The 22,266-nt window shown below is 43.2% G+C and overlaps 1 protein-coding gene across 2 annotated transcripts in view; it reads right to left on the bottom strand.

Annotated features, from left to right (window-relative positions):
- The window catches only part of SMARCD2 (SWI/SNF related, matrix associated, actin dependent regulator of chromatin, subfamily d, member 2), a 40,180-nt gene extending 18,197 nt beyond the window's left edge, over window positions 1-21,983 (bottom strand). Inside the window, exons 1-2 of one of the 2 annotated variants that reach the window (XM_063137281.1) lie at window positions 21,754-21,983; window positions 1,262-1,449 (exon numbers count right to left, since the gene is read on the bottom strand). In XM_063137281.1, coding sequence (XP_062993351.1) covers window positions 1,262-1,449; window positions 21,754-21,939 — 374 coding nt within the window. In that variant the 5' untranslated portion in view covers window positions 21,940-21,983. Of the gene's footprint in view, window positions 1-1,261; window positions 1,450-6,042; window positions 6,063-21,753 lie in introns of those variants that run through there. The other variant, XM_063137280.1, reaches the window with a different exon arrangement.
- Between the last annotated feature and the right edge of the window lie 283 nt (window positions 21,984-22,266).

The raw sequence follows: 22,266 nt of genomic DNA, 5'->3' as shown, positions 1-22,266 counted from the left end.
CCACCCCTCATGCATGGAGGTTCTTCTGCTCACACCCTACCCCCTTGTCTGAAATACAGTTAGATGCCATAACCTACAGAACCACCTCACTGATTGCACCCCAGCAGCAAAATTTCTTGCTCGGTGAGGCTTGCTTGCTATCGTCCTTATTGGTTTTTACATAGCAAGTGAAAACAATTTTAGTTCAGAATGTTTTAATTGTATTAGATTATAAACCTGACAATTCTTATTTATTTTGTCATTTTTATTTATTTTTGGATTGTTAAAAGGTCTTTTTTCCTGATTTTATTAACTCTTATTTTAATCTTTTATTCCAAACAATTTTAATTCTGTACTTATTGCATTTTTCAAACAGAAGTTGTAACAAATAACAGCAGCCCTGCTGAAAGGCCTCCCTCATGAGGGCTTCTCCTCCACCCCCAACTGTTACCACCAGTAAACATTCCAACAGGCTGAGCTGAGGGAAAAGCAGGGCAATTCCACCAGCACTGCTAAAAGAATTAATCCCCCCCACCTCTTCCTTCCCCATTCCTTTTTCCATGTGCGTGTGTCATATTTCTTTAGATTGTAAGCCTGCAGGCAGAGACTGTCTTGTGTAATTGATTATATGTAAGTCAGTCTGGGAGCCTTTTTGGCTGAGAAGTGGCATAAAAGTACTTTGAATAAATAAATAAATAAATAAATAAATAAATAAAGCGTTTTACTATACATCTTGGGTTAAATTATTTGTGGGGAGGGCATTTCTCATCTTGCTCCTAAGCATCAATGAGTGCTTTACAGCTCCCAGCTATAAGGCATGCAGTGGAAAGAAAGAAACTGGAATTAAAAATGTTCAGGAAGGAGGAGGGTAGACAAGGATAGGAGGGAATATATGGAGTTCTCAAAGGATGGGACCAGATTTGTTAATATGTTGATTTTGCTTCTTTTCTACACTGTTTGTAGTTTTGTTGCAGAGATTGCAATCCTCCATACGCTGAAGTCAGACAAAGAGGTGGGGCTGAAGAGCAAGTCAGAACTGAAGAACAACTGGTGGAAAAAGAACACACCAAATAAGGTGCTTGACGTGAACAAAGGTAAGTTGTGGGGAGAAAGAGATGGTGGCTAAGAAAGTGCCCCATTTCCAAGTATCACTAATTTGAAACTGCCACATACAGAACAGAAGGCCCTGGCTCTAGCAGGCTTTTCCTTTGTTATACACTTCCCTCCCTGCCCCACAGACACACATTCCACCTAAAAGGTCAATCCTCCTTGAAGTTCTTACCCTCGCCTTTGGGTTAGTGATGGAGGTGGCTGGGTCTGCGGAGCAAGGAGGCGCTTCCGGAAAGGATCCATCATGGCCTGTGGCATTCCAGGTCTCAGTGGGGAAGCTGTTCCATATGGAGGCCCTGAGGGGGATCCCACTTGCAATCCTGTCATGGGTATTCGGCCACCAGGCAGCATCCCAGGGCGCTGGCAAGAAAGAACAAAAGGCATTCTAGGAAACCAGGCCATGAACCTACCAGGGGTCCACTGGCAGCAGGTTGGCTGAAGTCACTTTGCTTCCCACAGCAGGGAAAATGCAACAGACAAATCCACATTAAAAACTCAAGTTGTTTAATGATCTTCTAAAGAAAATTTGGGGCAATGTAGATCATAGAGTGGGAAAACCTAGGCACCTCTAAGAGAATATGCAGCATCCTTGCAAAACTACAATTCTCAGAGTAGCCATGACAGAACAGATGAGAATAATGAGTAGAGATAACAGAGACGGCCCACTATCACAAATCCTTTGCCAGAGCGCCAGGTTCTTTTACAGGTGTACCTAAGATGATAAACATTTGAGACAAGGACATGCAGAGGAAGCTGGTGGCCAATCTGACTGGTTGGGCTAAGGATGGGTCAGCAGAGATGGAGTCAAGGGGGGCAGGTCATGGAGGCAGAGCAATCCTTAAAAACTATATTTTTTAATAAATAGATAAATTGGATACAGATTAATCCTTTAAAAAATAAATAAATGAAACATTGTGTAACCAAGAAACAATCCAATCTTTTACACACACACACACACACACACACACACACACACACACACACACCCACCCACCCCAAATCGAATTCACCAAATCTATTCTACACTCAAGTCAATTTTAATACTACTATTTTTTTTAAAAAAAGGCCAAAACCCAATAATGCCATACATTGTGCAACCAAGAAGTAGATAAGTAATGATTTTGGAAGCAAGCAAGCAAGCAAGCAGTACACTCATTTTTCTGTCAAACCAGAGGAAAACACACCATGCCAGGAAAACCAGAGTGAGAAAGCAGTGCACACATGTATTTTTGGCCACATTTTGAGACCCCCCTTCTTCTTCTTTTTTTTTAGTGTGGGAGAGATATGTTTTGGTTTTTGGGTTGTTGTTTTTTCAAATGATTTTTTATGGCCACAGAGATCCTTTAAAAAAAATAAATTTAAAATGATGATCATTTGGCTAGCCACAGCAAAACATGGTTAGAAAAAAATTACCCCACAAATTGCCATCATACCTGGATTGTTGTGCTGGCTGCTGTTGCTCTGTCTCTCACAATTGCTCTCCTCCTCAATCTCTTCTCTTAGGACCAAACAGAACTTTTACTTCAGTGTAAGCACACACATTCCAATTTAGATCAAGACTGTGGCACTCCAAGAAGGGAAATTTAAGCTCACCCCCACCTTTTCATGCAAAAATTCCACTCACTCCCCCCATGAGGGGAGTTAAAAAAAAAAGAGAGAAAACAGTTCATTTTCCAATGAAACTTTGGCCCCAAAACAGGGAGGGGCTTTAATGCACCCTCCTGGAGCACCATGATCCAGATCCAACTTGGGGCCACACATGCTTACACTGAAATAAATATATTTCACCCTTACTTAGTCCTGTAAGGAAGGACTCTTAGGCCTCATCTACACCAAGTAGGATATTCCACTATGAAAGTGGTATATAAAAGGAAGGAGCCACTCTACTGCTTTATAGTGGTACTGAAGTGCACTGACAAGTGTTGGGGCCCATTGACACATGCAATATACTGCTTTCATACCACTATACCCTGCTTGGTGTGGCTCCTGCCTTTTATATACCACTTTAATACCACTTTCATAGTGCAATATGCTGCATGGTGTAGATGAACTCTTACTTGCACTTTCTTGCACTTACAAGGGATAGGAACCTTATCCTGGGTTAAATAAGACAAGCGCAGCTGCATCCTGACCTTTGATTACATTTATTTTATTTACATAATAAAATACTGGCATTCAGAAGCATAGGAAAGAGGAAGCAGACTCTCTCCTCAACTCAGTTGCTAGCTGAATTTAGAGGGCCCTGAGGGCCCTGGGAAAAGGATGATCCTCCATTGCAAGAGTGGGTCACCTTTTTCTCTGTTATGGGTAATCTGTCAGTGGTGGGCGGGGCCAGAATCAGAAGTGGGTGGGTCACCTCTTTTCTTGTTCTGATGCCCCTTCTCTCTCTCCCTTTTCCTGCACAGCGGGAGGGTTCAGGTTACCAATCCTGCTCTTCAGGGCAGGACTGTAGCTCAGTGAGCAGAGCACAGGTTTTCCATGCAGAAATTGTCAGGTTCAATCTTTGGCATCTCCAGGCAGGGCTGGAAAAACTCCTGTCTGAACCCCCTGTAGAGAAGCTGCCAGTCAGTGTCAACAATATTGGGCCAGATGGATCACTGGTCTGACTCAGTATAAGGCAGTTTTCTATGTTCCTTTATTAGAAAGGGCCTCAGTCCCTAGTCCTCCAGATATGTTTCATGCCTAGAAAAGTACAATTATAAATAGGAACTTCAACTGATGTTCTAACGCACAACTAAGAACCTCAAATTAACTTGTTTTTATTAGAGCAAAGCAGAACATATGTTTAAGAATAGGTTACTGGATGGCACAGGTAGGTAAGTAGGGGTGACTAGAGCCCTCTCTCTGTTTCTAGCAGCATCTCGGGAGAAAAAGTGCGACATGTTTCCTTTTCTTGACTGCAGTTAGCAAAGCCTTCCCCTATTGACACACTCGCACTTTCCACCTCCCTGAGAACAGAAACATGAAACAGGAACTAAAACCAGAGTCAAACCACAGGCAAGAGCCTCCCACTGCCCACAAGTGAGATTATTCCACTTGTACAATAGGGTTACACCTGCAGAAATTTGTATAGGTTTCAGCTATAGCCATTCCCATTGAATTCCTGGAGAGGCATATGCTGCTGGTGTAGCATACTGGCTAGGAGCACGTGCTGCGAACCAGAAACACCCCTGCTGCTCCATGCAAATGTCACTTCAACTGTGAAGTCAACAGGTAGCCTTAGGCAAATCACTGTATCTTGAGCACTCAAGGTATCTTGAGTCCAAATCATTATATCTTCTGCCCATCTGCAATATGGGAGTAATAATGACCTAATCTAAATGGCAGATGTAAGGATTTCTGGAAAATTAATAATAATAATAATAATAATAATAATAATAATAATAATAATAATTTATTCCTTACCTGCCTCTCCCTTTGGATCGAGGCGGGGAACAACATTAGTACAGGAATCAATGCATCATAAAAATTCTTGATTTTACATTAATCTGGGTAGGCCTGCCAGAAAAGGCTAGTCTTCAAAGCTGCCTTAAAATCACAGAGAGAGTGAATATTACGAATATCCTCCAGCAGGCCGTTCCATAATCCAGGAGCGACAGAAGAAAAGGTCCTCTGGGAAACTATGTCAGCCTAGTCTTGGCTGACTGAAGTAAGTTCTCCCCAGGCCACAGCTAGACCTCAGGTTTATCCTGGGATCATCCAGGGTTCGCCCCTGCCTGAGCACTGGATCCCCTGTGTGTCACCTAGATGAACAGGTTTGACCCCTGGACGATCCAGGGATAAACCTTGGGTCTAGCTATGGCCTCAGAGGACCTGAGTGTGCGGGACAGACTGTATTAAATTTTCCCAAAGTACAATCAACTTTCTACCATTAAATGCCTAGTATTATTACCGTATTTCTTCGATTCTAAGGCGCACTTTTTCCCCATATAAACATCTCTAAAAATGGGGTGCGTCTTAGAATCGCGGGTGTGTTTATTATTTCTTAGAATCAAAGCTTTTTTTCTGTTGGTGGTACTGAAATTAGTGTGCATCTTACAATCGATGGCGTCTTAGAATTGAAGAAATACGGTATTGCCTGTTCCTAAGCTCTTTGAACTCCACAACACATTGAACTCCACAACTCCACAACACATACTGCCAACTGTAGTACTAATAATGGCGCATAAAATGATACTACTAGCTGGCTAATTACTAAACAAGGCTCTTCACTGCTAATAGTTCTAAACCTATCTGTGTAGAAGGAAGGAACTCCTCCCACTACTAGAACCCATTATCAAGAGAAGCTGCACTGCCAACATTTCTCCAGCCAATATTATTATTAAAGGCTCATGACTGAACTAGGCAACCCAAAGTCTACTAGTGGCTGCTAATCTGACTGGAGAATTGCATGCTGGGATTTGGCATCTTTCACAGGTGTCCACAGCTCAAGTTACGTAGGAACTGATCTTGTTTATGAAGTCCTTAAGGGGCACTCGGTTGCATATGCGCACACGCACACATACACGCCCCTGCTTCAAAAAGCATTTGCACTCCCTTGCCCTGTGGGAGCTGAAACAAGCTCCTGCTGCCAAGGAACTGATGCAGCTGCCAAAGCAACCAAGCCAGCAGGGCAACATTTCAGCCCTCCCCAACAGGCCCAGGCATTGCCTCTCGTGCACTGCCACTCCCACACAGAAAGCAGGCCAAGGGGGTGGGGTGGCGGCCCCGCACAAGCTCAGCAGCGAAACGATTGCCCACAGCAGTGAACAATGGGGAGAAAGTAAAGCAGAAGAGTTGTGAGCATGAAAAAGGGTGGAAAAGTCAGATACAAAAACACTGAAGGAACTGGGAATGTTAGCCTACAGAAACAACGACGGACGTAGATGTCTTAGCTGTTTTCCAACATTTGAAAAGTTGTCAAACAGGACAAGAACTACAGTTCACCAAATCACTCCCCAGCCATGAACTCACTCTGTGGTCAAACAAGCCATGTTCTCTCAGCTTCCCTCCTCCTTCAATCTGCAATAGGTGATAATGAGAATTACTAAGGTAAGATCAGGCAACTGCTTTGAACACTCAAAATACATGAATGTGCTATATAAAAATGCTAAATATTATTATCCACAGGTGGCAGTGGGTGTAAACTAACAAAAAAGATTTCGATTGAAACTGACGATAAACTGCCAGATATAAAAGCAGCAGGTCAGTTGCGGAACAAATTGCCTGGGGGCGGTCTTCACGGAGCCAAGTTGGCACTGCTCCACCACCGAACCCCACAGTATTGCTGGTGTGGGGTGGCCCGGCCACACCTCCACCACGGCTTCAGAGCGAGGATAGATGCCGAATGCTTCATACTTGCCTTGCTCTGGAGAAAGAAGTTGGGGGTAAGTCCCCAACTTTTTTTCTCCACAGCTTCAATGGAAAACCCCGCGGTGGGTGTGCTGCATTGTATAATCAACGCAGCGCCACCGCACACCCATCCTGGGGATTTCTGCGCATTTAGACAGCTCCCTAGAAAGCTTTGGAATCCATCCTTGGAGATATTCGAAGTAGAGATTGGGGATGTGTCTGTTGCAATGGTTTATATATGGCCAGAATTAAAGTAAGTGACCAGCAGCATGCATCCAGGTCTGAATCTGGACCAAATTATTTTGCTGTTGGGTTTAGTGAGCGCCTTCTCTCTTACCCTTTCTTGCCTCTATCCTTTAGGATATATTTTGGACCAAAGTGTTGACTTTGGCTGAGGAAAGGGATAAGGTGCAGTTGTCTCCAGCACTCTTCAAGTAATGAAACAATCTTCATCACTCTGTCATTGCTTGGTTGTGTCATTTTACCCAGCTCCTTATCAGCCCCATCCTCTCTTACTGTCTCAAATATTGCCCACATTCATATAACTAAAGGCAAATGGAACCTTTCTGGCAGTCATTCATGAGTAGATGCCTTTTCTACTATCCAGACATTTAAGAGTAAATTCAGCAATCTTCAATACAAGGGCCATGAACTGTAGAATCATGCAGATACCCCAGATTTCCCCACTGGGAAATTGTTTTGTCATGGTCAAAGTGTCACACATTGCATTTTTAGAGGCACACGAAAGATATGCACCAGAACATATAAAGTCTCAACGTAACAAGCACATGTTTGCAAACACCTGAAATCATATACGTATGCTGAGAGAGTGACACTGTGGCAAACTCTGCACAGTGTGGAAAATGGCACTAATAGCCATAACTGAGGAAAAGGTTTTCCCAGGCCAAATTGATTATAAATCCTGGCAAAAAAATAAGAGCTGTATGCACATGTACCTTCACCAGAAATGTGTGACTTTAGTTCATCTGGTTGAATCATATCAGTGCATTTGTTTTCTCAAGAGTTGGAATGTGCAAGTTGATATGCAGCAAGCTGATGCGTGTGGATGAATTTGAATTTGATGGCCTTCTATCCCTATGATTTTATGGGCTTCAAATCATTCTGTACAGCAGCGTAAATGGAAGGAATTATGCATCTGCCTGCTTGTTATTGCACAAATCCACACACTTCACTCAAGAAGAAGTCTTAGTTACATGCTCACCTGTGGCCTATTTTTCTTGCCTCAATTCAGACAGGTGGTAGCCCCAACTGCCACCCACCTTCTCCCCAAGGAATTACACCTGTTTACAGCAAATGCTTCGGGACCATTTTACTGGCTCTGAAGAATACTGTCCTCCCTGGCCCTTTCCTATTTACAGAATCATAAGACTGCAAGTGATCTGCAAGTCCAGTGGACCACTTCCTTCTGCATAAAATTACAAACACAAAAATACCATCTTAAACTAGCATCTGAAATGGCACAGATGGTGCTGCTACTGTGTATAGTATTGCAAAATACTGGCCAGAAGAAAAGCTAGTTTCCAGGGACAGCCTATTTTCTGTCCCTGGTGAAGCACCATCCTCATTTTGGACATTGGAGATGCCTTTTAAAGATTCCCAGAGTGCACATATACACTGGAGTTCTTCAGGTTTCTGTTCCTTTCTCCCTCCAATCTCTAGAAGTTACATCTAATTGGGAAGGGAGGGCAAATGCATCTTGATTAGTGCACATGCATAAATGCATGCACATGGAGACAAAACGTCGATTCATTGCTACCTTTTCAATCCCCATAATACTTATCCAGATAGTAAATACTGCTAGATGCATCTGAATTGCAGCTCTGTTGTGAGATTAAACAGACAGAATAGGCTATTACCAAGCTAATGAATACAGCAAACAGAAAGACACAGAAGAACCTTGGTTGGGGTGAAGGGGAATACTCAGGCTGTGATCTTTGGTGTAAGAAGAGGGACTTTACAAGTGCACAAGGCAATCCCAATTTTTATTTGTGAAATGCTGGAGGATATGAAAGACACCAAATACAAGCTTCACATAAAGCGATTTGTGCCCAGCTTCTTTGGAGAACTCATCTCCACAGCAACTGTATGCCGGTCTCATCACAAGCAAGTCCCCTGGCAAGTAAGTCATCCTTCCTCTGATGCCAAGGCGTAGACAGTGGTTCTCCTGGGAGTTACCAAACATTGCCCTGTGCTGTTGACACCAAGAGTGTTTGCTCACTGAGCCAGCGTTCAATTGCCAACGTGTTTTTCATGGGTTTTATGCAATTCAAACTCACCATTAAAAAACCAAGGAGAGAAGAGCTAGTGATAAAGTATTTGACATTAGGATGTGAGCCCTCAGGAGCACTTGTTGATCTTATCAACCATTTGGCTCAACTTTAAGGTTCCTCAATATTATCTTATCAGCTTAATACACATGAAAGGGCGGTTCATCTTCTAGGATTCTGTACACAGAACTCACTGCAGTGCAGAATTTCAGATTTAATTAAAAAAACATTATGAAACATGGTTAGAGCTCATTATCAAGCCTACTCTGTAGTGGTGAGGGTGGCAAAGAGACAACTCTTCTCTGCCAGCATTGCGACTTAGATTCATAGAATAGTAGAGTTGGAAGGGACCTATAAGGCCATCGAGTCCAACCCCTGCTCAATGCAGGAATCCACCCTAAAGCATCCCTGAGAGGGGGTTGTCCAGCTGCCTCAGTGTCATCCAGCAGAGCTTTTTTGGGTGGCTTGTGGCCTGCTACATTCTGGGCCAGAGTAAGAGACTCTGGAACCCTCGGTAGCACATTTAGCATTGGAGCTTTGGAGATAAGGTGGTTGCTCGGATTCATCATTAATTGGACACCATGTTTAATGCAGTTCTATTAGTAGAGGTGTCCAGATCACCATCTAGTCCAGTTTTATGGGATGAGTTTCAGTTATTGAGGCCCAAGGATGTGAACAAGTTGCTTGGCCAAGTCCACTCAACCACCTAGGCACTTGTGGCTCATCGTGGCTCATTACATCGAATAAGGAGGGGATTGCCGGCTAGGTCCAGGAGGTTGTAAATTCCTCCCTGAAAGAGGGAGCAATGCCAGCCTCTTTAAAAGAGGCAGCAATCAGGCCACTCCTGAAAAAGCCTAACCTGGACCTGCGGATGTTAACAATTATATGCCAGTGGTTAATATCCCTTTCCTGTGCAAGGTGCTTGAGCAAGTGTTGCAGGACATCTCCAGGCATGCTTGGAAACCGATTATCTAGATCCATTTCAATCGGACTTCAGGCCTGGTTTGGAATGGAGACTGCCTTGGTCGCCCTATGGGATGACCTTTGCTGGAAGAGGGACAGGGGGAGTGCAACCCTGCTGATTCTCCTGGACCTCTCAGTGACTTTCAATATCATCAACCACGGTATCTCTCTGGATAGGTTGTCTGGGCTAGGAGTTGGGAGGCACTGCGCTGCAGTGGTTCTGCTCCTAGTTGGATGGCTAATTCCAGAAGGAGGTGCTGGGGGATTATTGCTCTGTGTCATAGCACTTAGGCCATGGGGTTCCACAGGTCTCTATTTTACCACATATGCTGTTCAACATCTACATGAAACCACTGGGAGAGGTTATCTGGAAATGTGGGCTGAGGTGTTATCAATATGTAGATGACACCCAGTTCTACCTACCTTTTTCATCAAACCCAGGTGAGGCAGTGGCTGTTCTGAATCAGTGCCTGGGCACAGTAATGGACTGGATGAGGGCCAACAATCCAGGCAAGATGGATATACTGCTAGTGGGTGGTTTGTCTATCTGGCTAGGTGATATTCAACCTGTTCTGGAGGAGACTGCAATCCCCCAAAGGATGGGATTTGTAGTTTGGGGGTGATCTTGGATCCAGAACTGTCACTTGAGGTACAGGTGGATTTAGTGGCAAAGAGCACCTTTTAACAGTTTAGGTTGATATACCAACTACACCCTTATCTGGACAGAGGCAGCCTAGCTACAATTATGCTGGATTACGGCAATGCATTATATGAGGGGATGCCTTTCAAAGAGGTCCAGAAACTTCAGCTGGTCCAAAACAGGGCAGTAAGATTGTTAACAGTGACTGGCTAATGAGAACACATTACCCCAGTACTTTTTCAGCTTCACTGCTGCCAGTCCAGGTCCAAGTCCAATTCAAAATGATGGTATTAACATTCAAAGCCCTAAATGGCTTGGGGCCAGGTTATCTGAAGGAACACCTCCTCCCATATGTACCTACCCAGACCCTAAGATCATCTTCAGGGGTCCTTCTCTGGGAGTGGGTGCCTACCAGAAGGGGGGCCTTTTCTGCTGTGGTACCCTGGCTGTGGAATGAGTTCCTTAGAGAGGTTCGCTTGGCACCTATGTTATACTCTTTCTGATGTCAGGTGAAGAACTTTTAATTTTCCCAGTATTTTAACAATTTACCATCCAAGTCTTTTAACTTGCTGTTTTAAATCTGTATTTTAAATCTCTGCATTGCTTCTCAGTTTTATTCTGGTTGTACTTTTATATTGTGGTTTAAGTTTTATTCTCAAGTTGTACTTTATGTATTCAATTTTTGTGAACTGTTAAGAGAGCTTTGGCTATTAGGAGATATAGAAATGGTATAAATAAATAAATAAATAAGAATGCAAGAACTATCTGCTAATACCTCTAGCATCTGTGCTCTACACCATGGCTCGCCTGCTTTAGATATATCCCTTAAACCATCCTCTTACCACACTTATTGTTTGCTCATAAGTTTGAATCCTACCACAATGCTACCCTTTCCTCCCAAATTCATCAGACATTATTTTCAGTATAATATGTGTTATTTAGGCTGCAATCCTCTGACCCCATAGCAGGCATCTCAGGGGACATTGGATATACTTGATCTCCCCTTACCCCACCCACTGAGGGTGGGTATATCCAACCTCAGAGCCCTCCTTCCCAGCCCCCACAGAAACCTCTATATTCCTTATCTCCCTGGCATCATGAGAGGTAAGTAGGTATGGATTGGGAGAGTGACATAGACTGGGTTCAGCCAACATGATAACCAATGGTGGTTTAAGTAGTTGGTTATTTAACACACTGTGGTTTATTGTGTTGTGTGTGCAGACTTGGCTATTTGAACCACTGTTGGTTGCCATGTTTTGTGGAGGGCACTGCTGATTATTTCCTCAGCCATTGTTGGTTATTTCATCAGCCACAGAGTTGCAAGGCAAGAGTGGTCAAAGCAGCAGCTGCTGCTGCTGCTGTTCTAGTCCAGCTGGCAGGATTGATTTTCGCCAGCAATGGCTTTTGGGATACTAGCGGGAGGATCAAAGAGGGGAGAGAGGGCAGGGGATGAGTGAGGCAATTCAGCGTGGATTAATAGTCAACTCAATGCTGATCCTAATCCACACCACAGTTGATTATTATCATGTTGTGTGGGGAGTGACCCCTAGATAAACAACTGTCGAGTTATTACCACACTGTTGACTATCGTGTTGGCTGAACACAGCCATAGTCTGCAACCAACATGCGGGAACATTTATGTCAGCCCAGGAGCTGCTTTGAATAATTTCCCTCCTGCATCACCACCATCCCTGAAGCTGGAAAGGAAGGAGACACCACTCCTCCCTCACTTTTGCCCTGCCAGCCTGAGTCCTGGAGGGCTCTTGATATGTTGAGGGCTCAGTGTCAGAACATTCTGACTCTTCAGGTAGGATTGCCCTATTCAACAAAGTTATGCAATAAAAGCAACATTGCTGAAGTGTACTGCTCTGATCAGTTTAGACATAAGACATGTTGTAAAACTAAGCAGCTGTTTGTTTAAAGTACATCAGCTTTCAAATTACACTGAACTATTCATCAGACAGAATGAACTAAAATGCAACATTTAATGGGGAAATTAGATTGACCCATCATAAAAACCCTCTGGACTTAAAGGTGCCCACATCTCAATTACTTGGACAGCAAGTATTTTTAAAATTCATGTTTAATAAAATGCCTATAAAACTGCAGATTGCAGGCACCATATTAAAAAAGGCTGTTTTCTTTCTCTTACAAATAGGAGGTATACCTTTTCTAAGTCGATGTCTGCAGTGGCATGTGTGCATAATCTAAAAACGAAGTATGCTTCCAGCTCCAGAAATATTTTTACCCATAAGCAAATTTACCTGAGATACCAATTAATCCATTAAAACTCTTATGTTTAATCAAGTAAAATGTCTTTATACTGGACTGCAGTCCTAAAAAGGAAGCAAGATATTAAGTGAGAGTGCAGTGTAACCTGAAAGCTTCCATATTACTACACCAACAGGAGTTGGTTCACTGAGACATATTGGCTCTGTTCACACGATCACGGGGGAAGGAAGGGTAAAGAATCCACAGAGTGGGAAGGGGTAGGAAAACCATCACGCTACCATTACCTCGTGGAGAGCCATGGTTTACTTATCCCTCCCTGCTCCCTGGATAACTTCGCAGCCTCCCGCCGCTGCGTCAGCATATCCCAGCAGGTAGAGTGGCTGCCACTCCAGTCATCCCAAGGGCTGTGCAACCATAAAGGTCACACCCACCAGCAAGAGGGTCACCAGAAGTGGCAGATACCCTTGCCAGCCGACTCTCGTTGGACGTTTTTTCCATTTGCGTGGCTGGCATGATCCACAAAAAGCCCAACCGATGACACGCCACCTACCCTCAGGGCCAATTAACCCCATTGCAGAAGGTGGCCATGGGGGTGGGTAGTTGAGCCATCATGGCGGGGAGAAAACCTCATGACACACTAAGTCACCGTGGATCACGTTTTTGAGCGATCCACGGTGGCTTAGCATGACGTCTGAACAGGTCATTGTCTCGCCTGTTTTATATATGCTTTGAGAATAACATGGCACCTTTTGTTTTATTGATATTTTGGGGCAAAGTACAGAGAAAATATTTCAAATGTTCCCCATCATCTCTGATGCTTTCTGCCTGAAGTGCAAAAAGGAAAAAAAGGAGTCAACATCTACCCATCCAGTCACAAGCTTGCATGACACCACCCTGCAGGTTCATCAGGCTAATACTTGCTAAAGTTGCTGCTGTACTTGGCTGCTTCTGTTTCCTGCTTCCTTATTGCAGAACCACCAAGGGAAGTGAAGGGACATGCAGGGGCACAGCCTCTTTCACTGCTGGAAACACAGGCCAGACTTGTGAAACACTCCTCATCTGCAGAGCAAAGCTAATGCTTCTGACATGGGGTACAAACAAGTTTCATAAAGTATGTATTTTCTAGAGTCTTTGAAAATGGTGCAATGTCTTCAGGTGTCGAGCTATTGCCCTCAGATTCTAACATTCAGGTTCGATTGCCTGCTGGCCTTTGCTGATGCTTTCACAGCAGCACATGCAGGAAGGAACTGCTGAAAAGTCTGTTCTACTTACAAAATAATAGAGCCAAAAGGGATCATCAGACCATTAAATCTAACCCCTTACCCCAAGGCAGGATACTCCATGCACCACATAATTCAGATCGTGAACAGGAGCACATATAGTGCACTACAAAAGATGGCATCTGAGCAGATGGCTAGAGCAAGTAAACCAAATGCAGGTAAATGCAACAACACAAATACAGATTCTAAAAATAGGGTCACTATACAATCTCATTTGAGGGGAAAAAACCATTCTGAACCTTAGATTTCAACGAAAAAGTAAGTTATTGGGAACATAGCAGTCCATGCTACTCCAGAAGATGTGAGGCTGGGGAGGGGGGGCACCTGTGATCTCAGGTGAGTGGAAAGATATTCCTGAACCACAACAGAATAAAATAAATATGAAAACTGCTTTGCAACTCCATGACAGAGAAAAGTGTCTGAAAACACTGGGCTTTTAAAGTTATTCTTGCTTTCAAATCCAAAGAAGGATCTCTCTCATCTCCAGTCCAATATATCCATATTCCATGTAGAAAATATGTATTTGACGGTTCAAAACGGAGGGTTTTTTAAAAATTAAGAACTCTTTCTCCAACCCTTTTAACAACAGTGGTTTTGGAGACTCAAATCTACAATCAAGCACTAAACCGTCTTGGGCTACTTTCTGAAAGTACACGGCTTGTTTGCATGATTTCCCATTCTGAAAGCTGTTCCTGATCTCATTTTAGATGCAAACTTCTGAAGATATGTGTCCCAGTATGCATGTAAGCATCGATTATGACTGGTTAACCATGTGCATTTCCCAGCCAAAACATACAACAGCCTCCCAGATTCTGGACTTTCTTCAAACTCCCAGATCTGCAGCAAATGGGACAACTGAAAAAGCAGCCCAGATATAACACCATTTTACAACTTTTAACTTCTGATTTGCTTACATGAATTAAACATAAATCCAAAATTGAAGCAAACTAAAAGCAAGCAGAACAGATCCCGAACAAAACAGGATTTTTTTTCACATCAAACGACTTACTGTTTTAAAAGCCAAGTACACAATGGCTAGGTCTGCACATAACACTAACTCATGGTATGGGTTATTGAATTCCAAGTTGTCATATTGTGCAAAGTCAGCTACACTAACAAACCATGGTTTGTTAACCACAAACAATCCAGAAAGAGAACCTATGGTTTGTTGCTGGGTTGTGAACTCTGGGTTGTTTAAAACATGGCTTGTCATTACGTGTGGACCAGAGCCGTGGGTTGTGTCACCAGGCTACAGAGGTAGTTAAAAACCTTAGCCATTCTACAAATAGCCTAGCTACAGTTATCCATGCTCTGATAACCTCTCGTTTGGATTACTGCAGTGCGTTATACGTGGGGCTGCCTTTGAAAACGGTCCGGAAGCTTCAGCTGGTACAAAACAGGGCAGCCCGTTTACTAACAGGGACTGGCCGGCGAGATCACATTTTCATTGGCTGCCAGTCCAGGTCCGGACCCGATTCAAAGTGCTGATATTGACATTTAAAGCCCTAAACAGTTTGGGGCCAGGTTATTTGAAGGAACACCTCCTCCCATATGTACCTGCTCGGACCTTAAGACCTTAACAGGGGCCCTTCTCCGTGAGCCCCTGCCAAAGGAAGTGAGGCAGGTGGCTACTAGGAGGAGGGCTTTCTCCGCTGTGGCACCCCGGTTGTGGAATGAGCTCCCCAGACAGATCCGCCTGGCGCCTACACTGTACTCCTTTCGTCGCCAGCTGAAGACCTTTTTATTCTCTCAGTATTTTAACACTTAATTTTAAATTTAATTTAATTTTTTCTGTTTTAACTCTGTATTTTAATTTTATATCAATTTTGCTGCGTGGTTTTTATCCTGGTTGTGCTTTTTATACTGTATTTTGTATTTGTGCTTTTAACCTGTTGGTTGTTTTATTACGGTTTTAATTTTTGTGACCCGCCCAGAGAGCTTCGGCTATTGGGTGGTATAAAAATGTAATAAATAAATAAATAAATAAATAAAAATACCTGCAAAGGTATTTGGGACACAGGGACAGAGTATATGAAGGAAGGGGAAAACATACAACCCAGGGATTGAGAAAAGAAACCATGTTTTGTTCTATTGTCTGCCAGACACACCCTGGGCAGGGTAACAAACCATGGGTTATTATGTGAATAAGATCAATAGCTGCATTTGGATGTCATATTAAACTATGGATTTTTCAAAACGTGAATGAGCCTAGCCTCTCTCTGAGCTCTTGTGCTCCCTCTCCTCTTCCTCCAGCTGCAAATTCAGAAGCTTTTGTTTCCACTTTTGTTTAACCACGAATTGCCATGTCATCCAAACCCAGCAAACTGTGGAATTTCAAATAAGCCAACTTCAAACCATGGTTTACAAAGCTAGCTTATTTGAAACTAGCCAGGGTTAAGACTAACCACAGTTTCTTGTGTTCAGACAACAAGGAAAGCAAAAACTTTTAATCAAAAGTTTCCAAACTTTTTCTTCTGCAAGGAACACATGAGCATGGAGGGAGAACTAGGCTTATCTATCCCTCAATAAACTATAGTTTAATGTGACGGCCTAACGCAGCCAATCTGTGCAATGGCTGGAAAGGCAGATATGTTGTTGTTTGCAAAAATGTATTATTTCCTAGTTTCCTCCACATCAACCTGAAATCAACTGCTATCAGTTGCTATATGAGTTGTCCATAGCTAGTCACTTCCTTACCTTATCTATTTCCATTATGTTTCAGTATGAATTTGTTCAGTCATATAACTCTTCATAAGACTCAAGACTGCTTTGAGCCAGGACTGGTTTATCTTTTTCAAAAGTGTCTAGCACAATTTTAGGTATTATACAAACAACAATAATAATCTATAAGAGATCACGATGAAGTTATTGATGAATAAAAGCAAGCCTTAATTAATAATCCTGAAACTCAAGCTATAGCCTACTGCTTTAGGTAAAGTTGTATTATTTTTCAAGCAAGTGATATGCCCTGCTTTTCATCTCGAAAGCACATATTTATGAGATTGATTATGATTCTTTAGGGAGATTGCACATCTCCACCCCATCTCAAGTTCTTGGAAGAAGCTCAACAAAAGATCCCATCCTAATACAGGAAGGAGAAAGACATGAGATTTGTGGCACTTTCATATGACTAGAGAGAGGTAAGATGTCCAGAAATCAGTATTCATAAGAGAGATTTTCTAAAGATAGAGGGGAGAAACTAGAGTAAGCAATATTTTAATAAGTGCACTACTTTTAGTTACTAATTAAGCTAAGTCAAACTGACTCCATAAATAATGTAAAATATTATTATGGTATGGTAATTATAGGAAATTAATTCAAACAATGTGGGCAGGTATGTAGCAGATGTACTAGTAATTTATACAGATATTTTAAATTTATTAAGTTCTCTATAACTTTATTGTGCTCACCCCTGCAACAAATCTTTGAAGAAGATTCATATTTCCAGAGGTAAGGCTGAGAAAGTGTAATGCTTAGAGATGTAAAATTTCCAGAAATTTTGAAGCCATAGGGGGAAAAAACAGTGGGGGGGGGGTTTAGGGGGATAGAAATTTTTGGAAAAATTGGGGGAAATGCAATATTAGCACTTTTTACAAATTGAAAGTCACTTTGTTACTTTAGGAACATAAAATGTAATTATGTACAAGTTGGTTTGGTATAAAATTATTACATTTGGTATATTAAAAGTACAATGTATTCAAACAATTATTACAAATTGAATTTACTTTTTTAAAATTTTTACTTTTGGGGGGGTAACAAATGGAGCTACAAACTCCTGAGCTGTAAGGAACACCTGAACTGTAATGAACCTCTTTGGTTTTACCAGTTTATGAGAAGCAGGCAAAAAACAATTTAAAGAAACCAGAAGAAACCATCAACATTAGTAACAAAGAAAATTATTTATGTCTCCGCTAGTCCTCCACAGTGTCAAGCAGACATAAAGCACTCATTCCCATAAAAAGAAATGGAAAAAAGGTGGGGACCAAGATTCAATGAATATGTAAGGAATTTAATCAGACTCATTTTCTGAGCTATAGCTATCACTATCAGTTTCAGTCTCTGCTTCAGTGGCAGTGCCCCCTAGAGGCAAAAGTGCATCTTGGTCTTGTATTTGAGAGTTGTAGTCTCATTTTGCAACCTAGGACTTGCTTGTCCTCGGTGCACAGAAATTGTAATAATCTGATACTGTACATAGTTTTTAGAAATCATTTGGAGAAGTTAATATCTGAACACCTTGTCTTAAACATTTTATTCATCATGCTAAAACAAAACATTCCATAATCCATTTTTTCTTCATTTTTTTTTCAATTTTACGGGGGGAAACCAAAACCCCCCCCCAATTTTTCTGTTTTTTTCCTGTGACTTCACATCTCTAGTGATGCTGAAGGCCATACAATGAACTCCAAAACCAGGTCTCTCAAACCAAGCCCAACTCTTGACCCACTGGACCACGCTGGCTTCGTCAGTATGAGGGCAGAGGTGCATAATAATGCTGCAATCCGATGTACACTTACTAGGAAGTAACTCCCACTGAAAACAGTGGGATTTGTTCTGCCCTAAATATTAAAAGCATTGTACTATAAAACACCAATATCTTTCTGTGTGAAATACACATATGCAGCTGATAGGTAGCACAAAACAATGTGTTGTTGTATTTCTGATATCTTGAGTAAAATTGTTGCAATGGAAATTGTCTTTCCATACCATCTCAAGGGTCATAGCCAAAAGACTTCTTCATAAGATAAGGCAGCAAACCAACTCAAAATCACTTCAAGAATTTTACTGCCGGACAGTGCTTCTATTTATTAGGGAATTTTTTAACAGGTCCTACTATCTTAGATAAGAAGAAATATTTGCCCATGACAACTTCCCTTTTTAAAAGTATTTTATTCCTTCCCCTATACACTGCATGAGGTGGAGTTTGCATTTACATTTTTATTTATTTTTGCTTCTGTTTTGATCCAGTGGGCTATTTCAGATGTTCACTGTGGCTTTCTGAAAAATGGGACAATTAGCCATTCCAAAAATAAAGTTTCAATATTTCTATAAAGAGTAATAAAAATTCCCCAAACCATACCTCTGTACTTGGGATAATTAATCCAGAGTACCAACATCAAGGTCCTACTCCAGACTCCTTGGCTGTCAGTGGCAAGGCAGAAGATGGCTACTAGGAGCAGAGCCTTTTTGATTGTGGCACCCACTCTGCAGAATGCCCTTTCAAGTAAGATCTGTCACATCCCAACGTTGTATTCCTTCAGGCGCCTGATTAAAACATCGTCATTCACAAAGTCTTTCAGCTGAATGTTTTTAGCCTGACATGTACTGTTTTCATATGCTTATGCATTTGATTTATATTGTATTGTTGTACTAATGTTGTACACCTCGATACAAAGGGAGAGGTGGTTAAGAAATTATTATTATTATTACTATTATTATTAGCTGTTCCTTTCTAGCTCTTGAATCCAATGTTACACAACCAGACTTTTCCTAGCTCTCCTTTCCCTGCACCCCACATGCACATTGTTCATATCTCCTCAGGAGGGTTCCCCAACCTTCCAAAGCAGATTTGGGGGGGGGAGCACAAGGGGGTTGCAGCGGGGAGGAGAAATTCATCCTGCTAGTGGTTTCCTTTCCACTGGCAGACAGTTAGGTTTGGAAACAATCCACTGGCCGTTTTGCTTTCATATGATTTATATGGTTTTTAACTTTTTGGTACATTGTTGATCTTGTTTTTAAGTTATTTCGCGAAGTATGACGTAGCAGAAAAAAGCAGGATTTTAGCTTCTTACATCAAACAAACAAACAAACAAACAAACAAACAAACTACCATTCCCTTGCTCAGTACTCAGCAAAGTACTTATCACCCAACTGGTAGCAAGTTTTGGCAACTGAAAGCAATCAGGTGATTTCTGGAAGACCACTATACATGGCTGGTGGCCTCTGTTCAGAGGTTCTACAGATCTGATGTACTAAACTCTGTGCTTTCTTAGCATACTTTTGCACAAAGTCTGGGAGGAAGTTCCCTTTACCACTTTTTGCATACTATTCCAGGAATAGCAATGATGACAAAAGGACAGATGGACTTCTGGTGAAAAAAACAAACATTTTCTTGGCTTAGAGGACCACACTATGGTCTCACAGTGTGCTTCTCTAAGCCAAGAAAAAAACAAAACAAAAATCCCATCTGCCCTTTTGTCATCATTGCTTTGTGTCCTTTCCCCCTCCTCCACTCCCACCTGAGAGTGTAATACTATCTCTCTACCTCAACTACTGCTGAGGATGCAAATCTTCTAATATACAAAGTTGTGTATAATCAAGGTTGCCAGCAGGGTTGGGGCGTGGGGGGGGGGGGGAGAGATGGGACTGGGAATCTTGCGCCAGACAAACCCACATGCCAAAAGCTACACACTCTGCTTTCAAGAAAAATACTTCAGATACCTCTTTGGGTGACACTTTGCTTCTTTCCATAGTCTCCTCTATCTGCCTACTTAACAAAGCTGGAAGGGCTGTCTTATTAACCCATGTGGCTCTTTTAAGTACAGATATGAGAGCCCTGATAGGTAAATACTAGCTCTGCCTTTAGAGAACAGCAAGAACCAGTTTCCTGACTAGCAGCTTTCCACCTCTCCATAATCCAAACCTTCAGCACCATGAAACCACTACAAGACTGGTACAGTCTGCAATCCTAAACACACTTACCATGGGGTAGTAAGTCCTACTAAACATTCTGGGACTTTCTCCTGAGCAGATACATGCAGCATTGCATTGAGAGGCCCGCTGTTTGTACTGAGAAGTCCTACCCTCACCCCACAACACAGACACTCACCTAAGGCCTAAGAGAACCCAACCAGCACAAGAGAGACTCCAGCGCCCCTCGATGCCCACTCCAAAACACCCCACTTCTACTTTTATTGATTTAAATTGTACACCCCACTTGGAAGGTCTGAGGAAGAAAACAACATTTTAAAAGCAGTAATTACAACAGTAGAAACAAAATACCCATTATGTATGACATTTAAAGGGGGAAAATGCATTTTAAAATAATTTTGGAATTATTGCTATGCTCGGATTTTAACCAGTCTCCAAAGAAAGAGGATGGGCAGTTGTCCATCTCCCATAATCCCACCCACCCACAAACACTGTCCTGATATTGCTGACCCGACCTGTCAGGTTCATCAATCATCCCAACCCTGCCCTCGTTTAAATGCCCCCAACAGCTCTCACCCACTCCACCCTGAAGTCCACCCCGAACTCATACTTCCCCACAAAAAGGCTTTAGTGAGACCTACTTCCCACCCACCCCCCAAATCGCTCCTTATATCTGCCATACTCCCCACCCCAACATATCCCCTCCTCCTCCTCCCTCCTAATCCCCTTTCCTTTCGTGTCATGTCTTTTAGATTGTAAGCCTGTGGGCAGGGACTGTCAAGAAATACTTTTGTAAGCCGCCGTGAGAGCCTTTTTTGGCTGAATGGCGGCATAAAAATGCTTAAATAAATAAATAAATAAATAAAATAAAGTATTCCCTTTCTTCTTCCCAAAACACTCCGCTAGCCTTCTTCCCTTCAGATCCCTGGCATTCCACTCTGGGACATAACCTTAGGTCCTTACGTACCCCCCCCCCCGCCCCCAATTCCTAATAATCCTTCTCAGTCACTAAGGGAAGTCCTTGCTGAAGTGCTTTTCTAGACCTGCCATTAAACGGATGCTCTTCCAAGGACCTGGTATCTCTTCACGTATGCCCAGACCCTGATCTCCGTCCCACTGGAGATCCATCTTCTCGACCCTCCCTGACGCCCCCCAACCCCGCCCTTGCAGATACCGCACTTTTAGCGCTTCTCCAGCACTTTCATCCCCAAAGAGAGGTGTTCTGAGTAATAACCCCACGCTGACACGCGCGCATACACACGTGCGCCTCCCCGCCACTTACTTGGAACTGAGCTGCGTGCCCCATGGGCCGGTATGGGGTGGCCCCGGCCGGGCTGGGTCCTCGCAAGAGCCCGCCTCCCGGTCCTGGAACCGTGGGGGGAGGGATGGCCGCAGCCGCTACCGAGATGGTAGGCGGGGGTCCCCCCGGGAGCGGCGGGGTCAGCGGGAAGCCGCCGCGGCCGGCCATGGGAGGCCGGGGTAGGTGTCCGCGGAGGGCAACGGCCGCGAGCGCCTCGAGAAGAGGAAGCAGCACTGGCGGCTCGGCGAAGCGGGCGCCTCAGAGCCAGCAAGCAGCGGGCTCCTCCTTCGGGACCGCCCCATCAACCGCCAGAGCCCAGCCTGGCCCTGCAGGCTGAGGGCGGAGGAGGAGGCAGGCAGGCAGGCAGGCAGGCAAGGAGGGAGGGAGGGAGACAAACAAGCGCCTCTTGGGACCCACTGACGTCCCAGCGTGGCCGCTCTGAGGCGCCAAAGAACCGCCTCAGAAGCTGACACGCGACCTAGTCACGAGGGCAAA

Source organism: Elgaria multicarinata, chromosome 11, assembly GCF_023053635.1.
Source record: "Elgaria multicarinata webbii isolate HBS135686 ecotype San Diego chromosome 11, rElgMul1.1.pri, whole genome shotgun sequence".
NCBI lineage: Eukaryota > Metazoa > Chordata > Lepidosauria > Squamata > Anguidae > Elgaria > Elgaria multicarinata.
The sequence above is the reverse complement of the archived record's forward strand: the minus strand, read 5'-3'. Positions and strand labels throughout refer to the sequence as shown.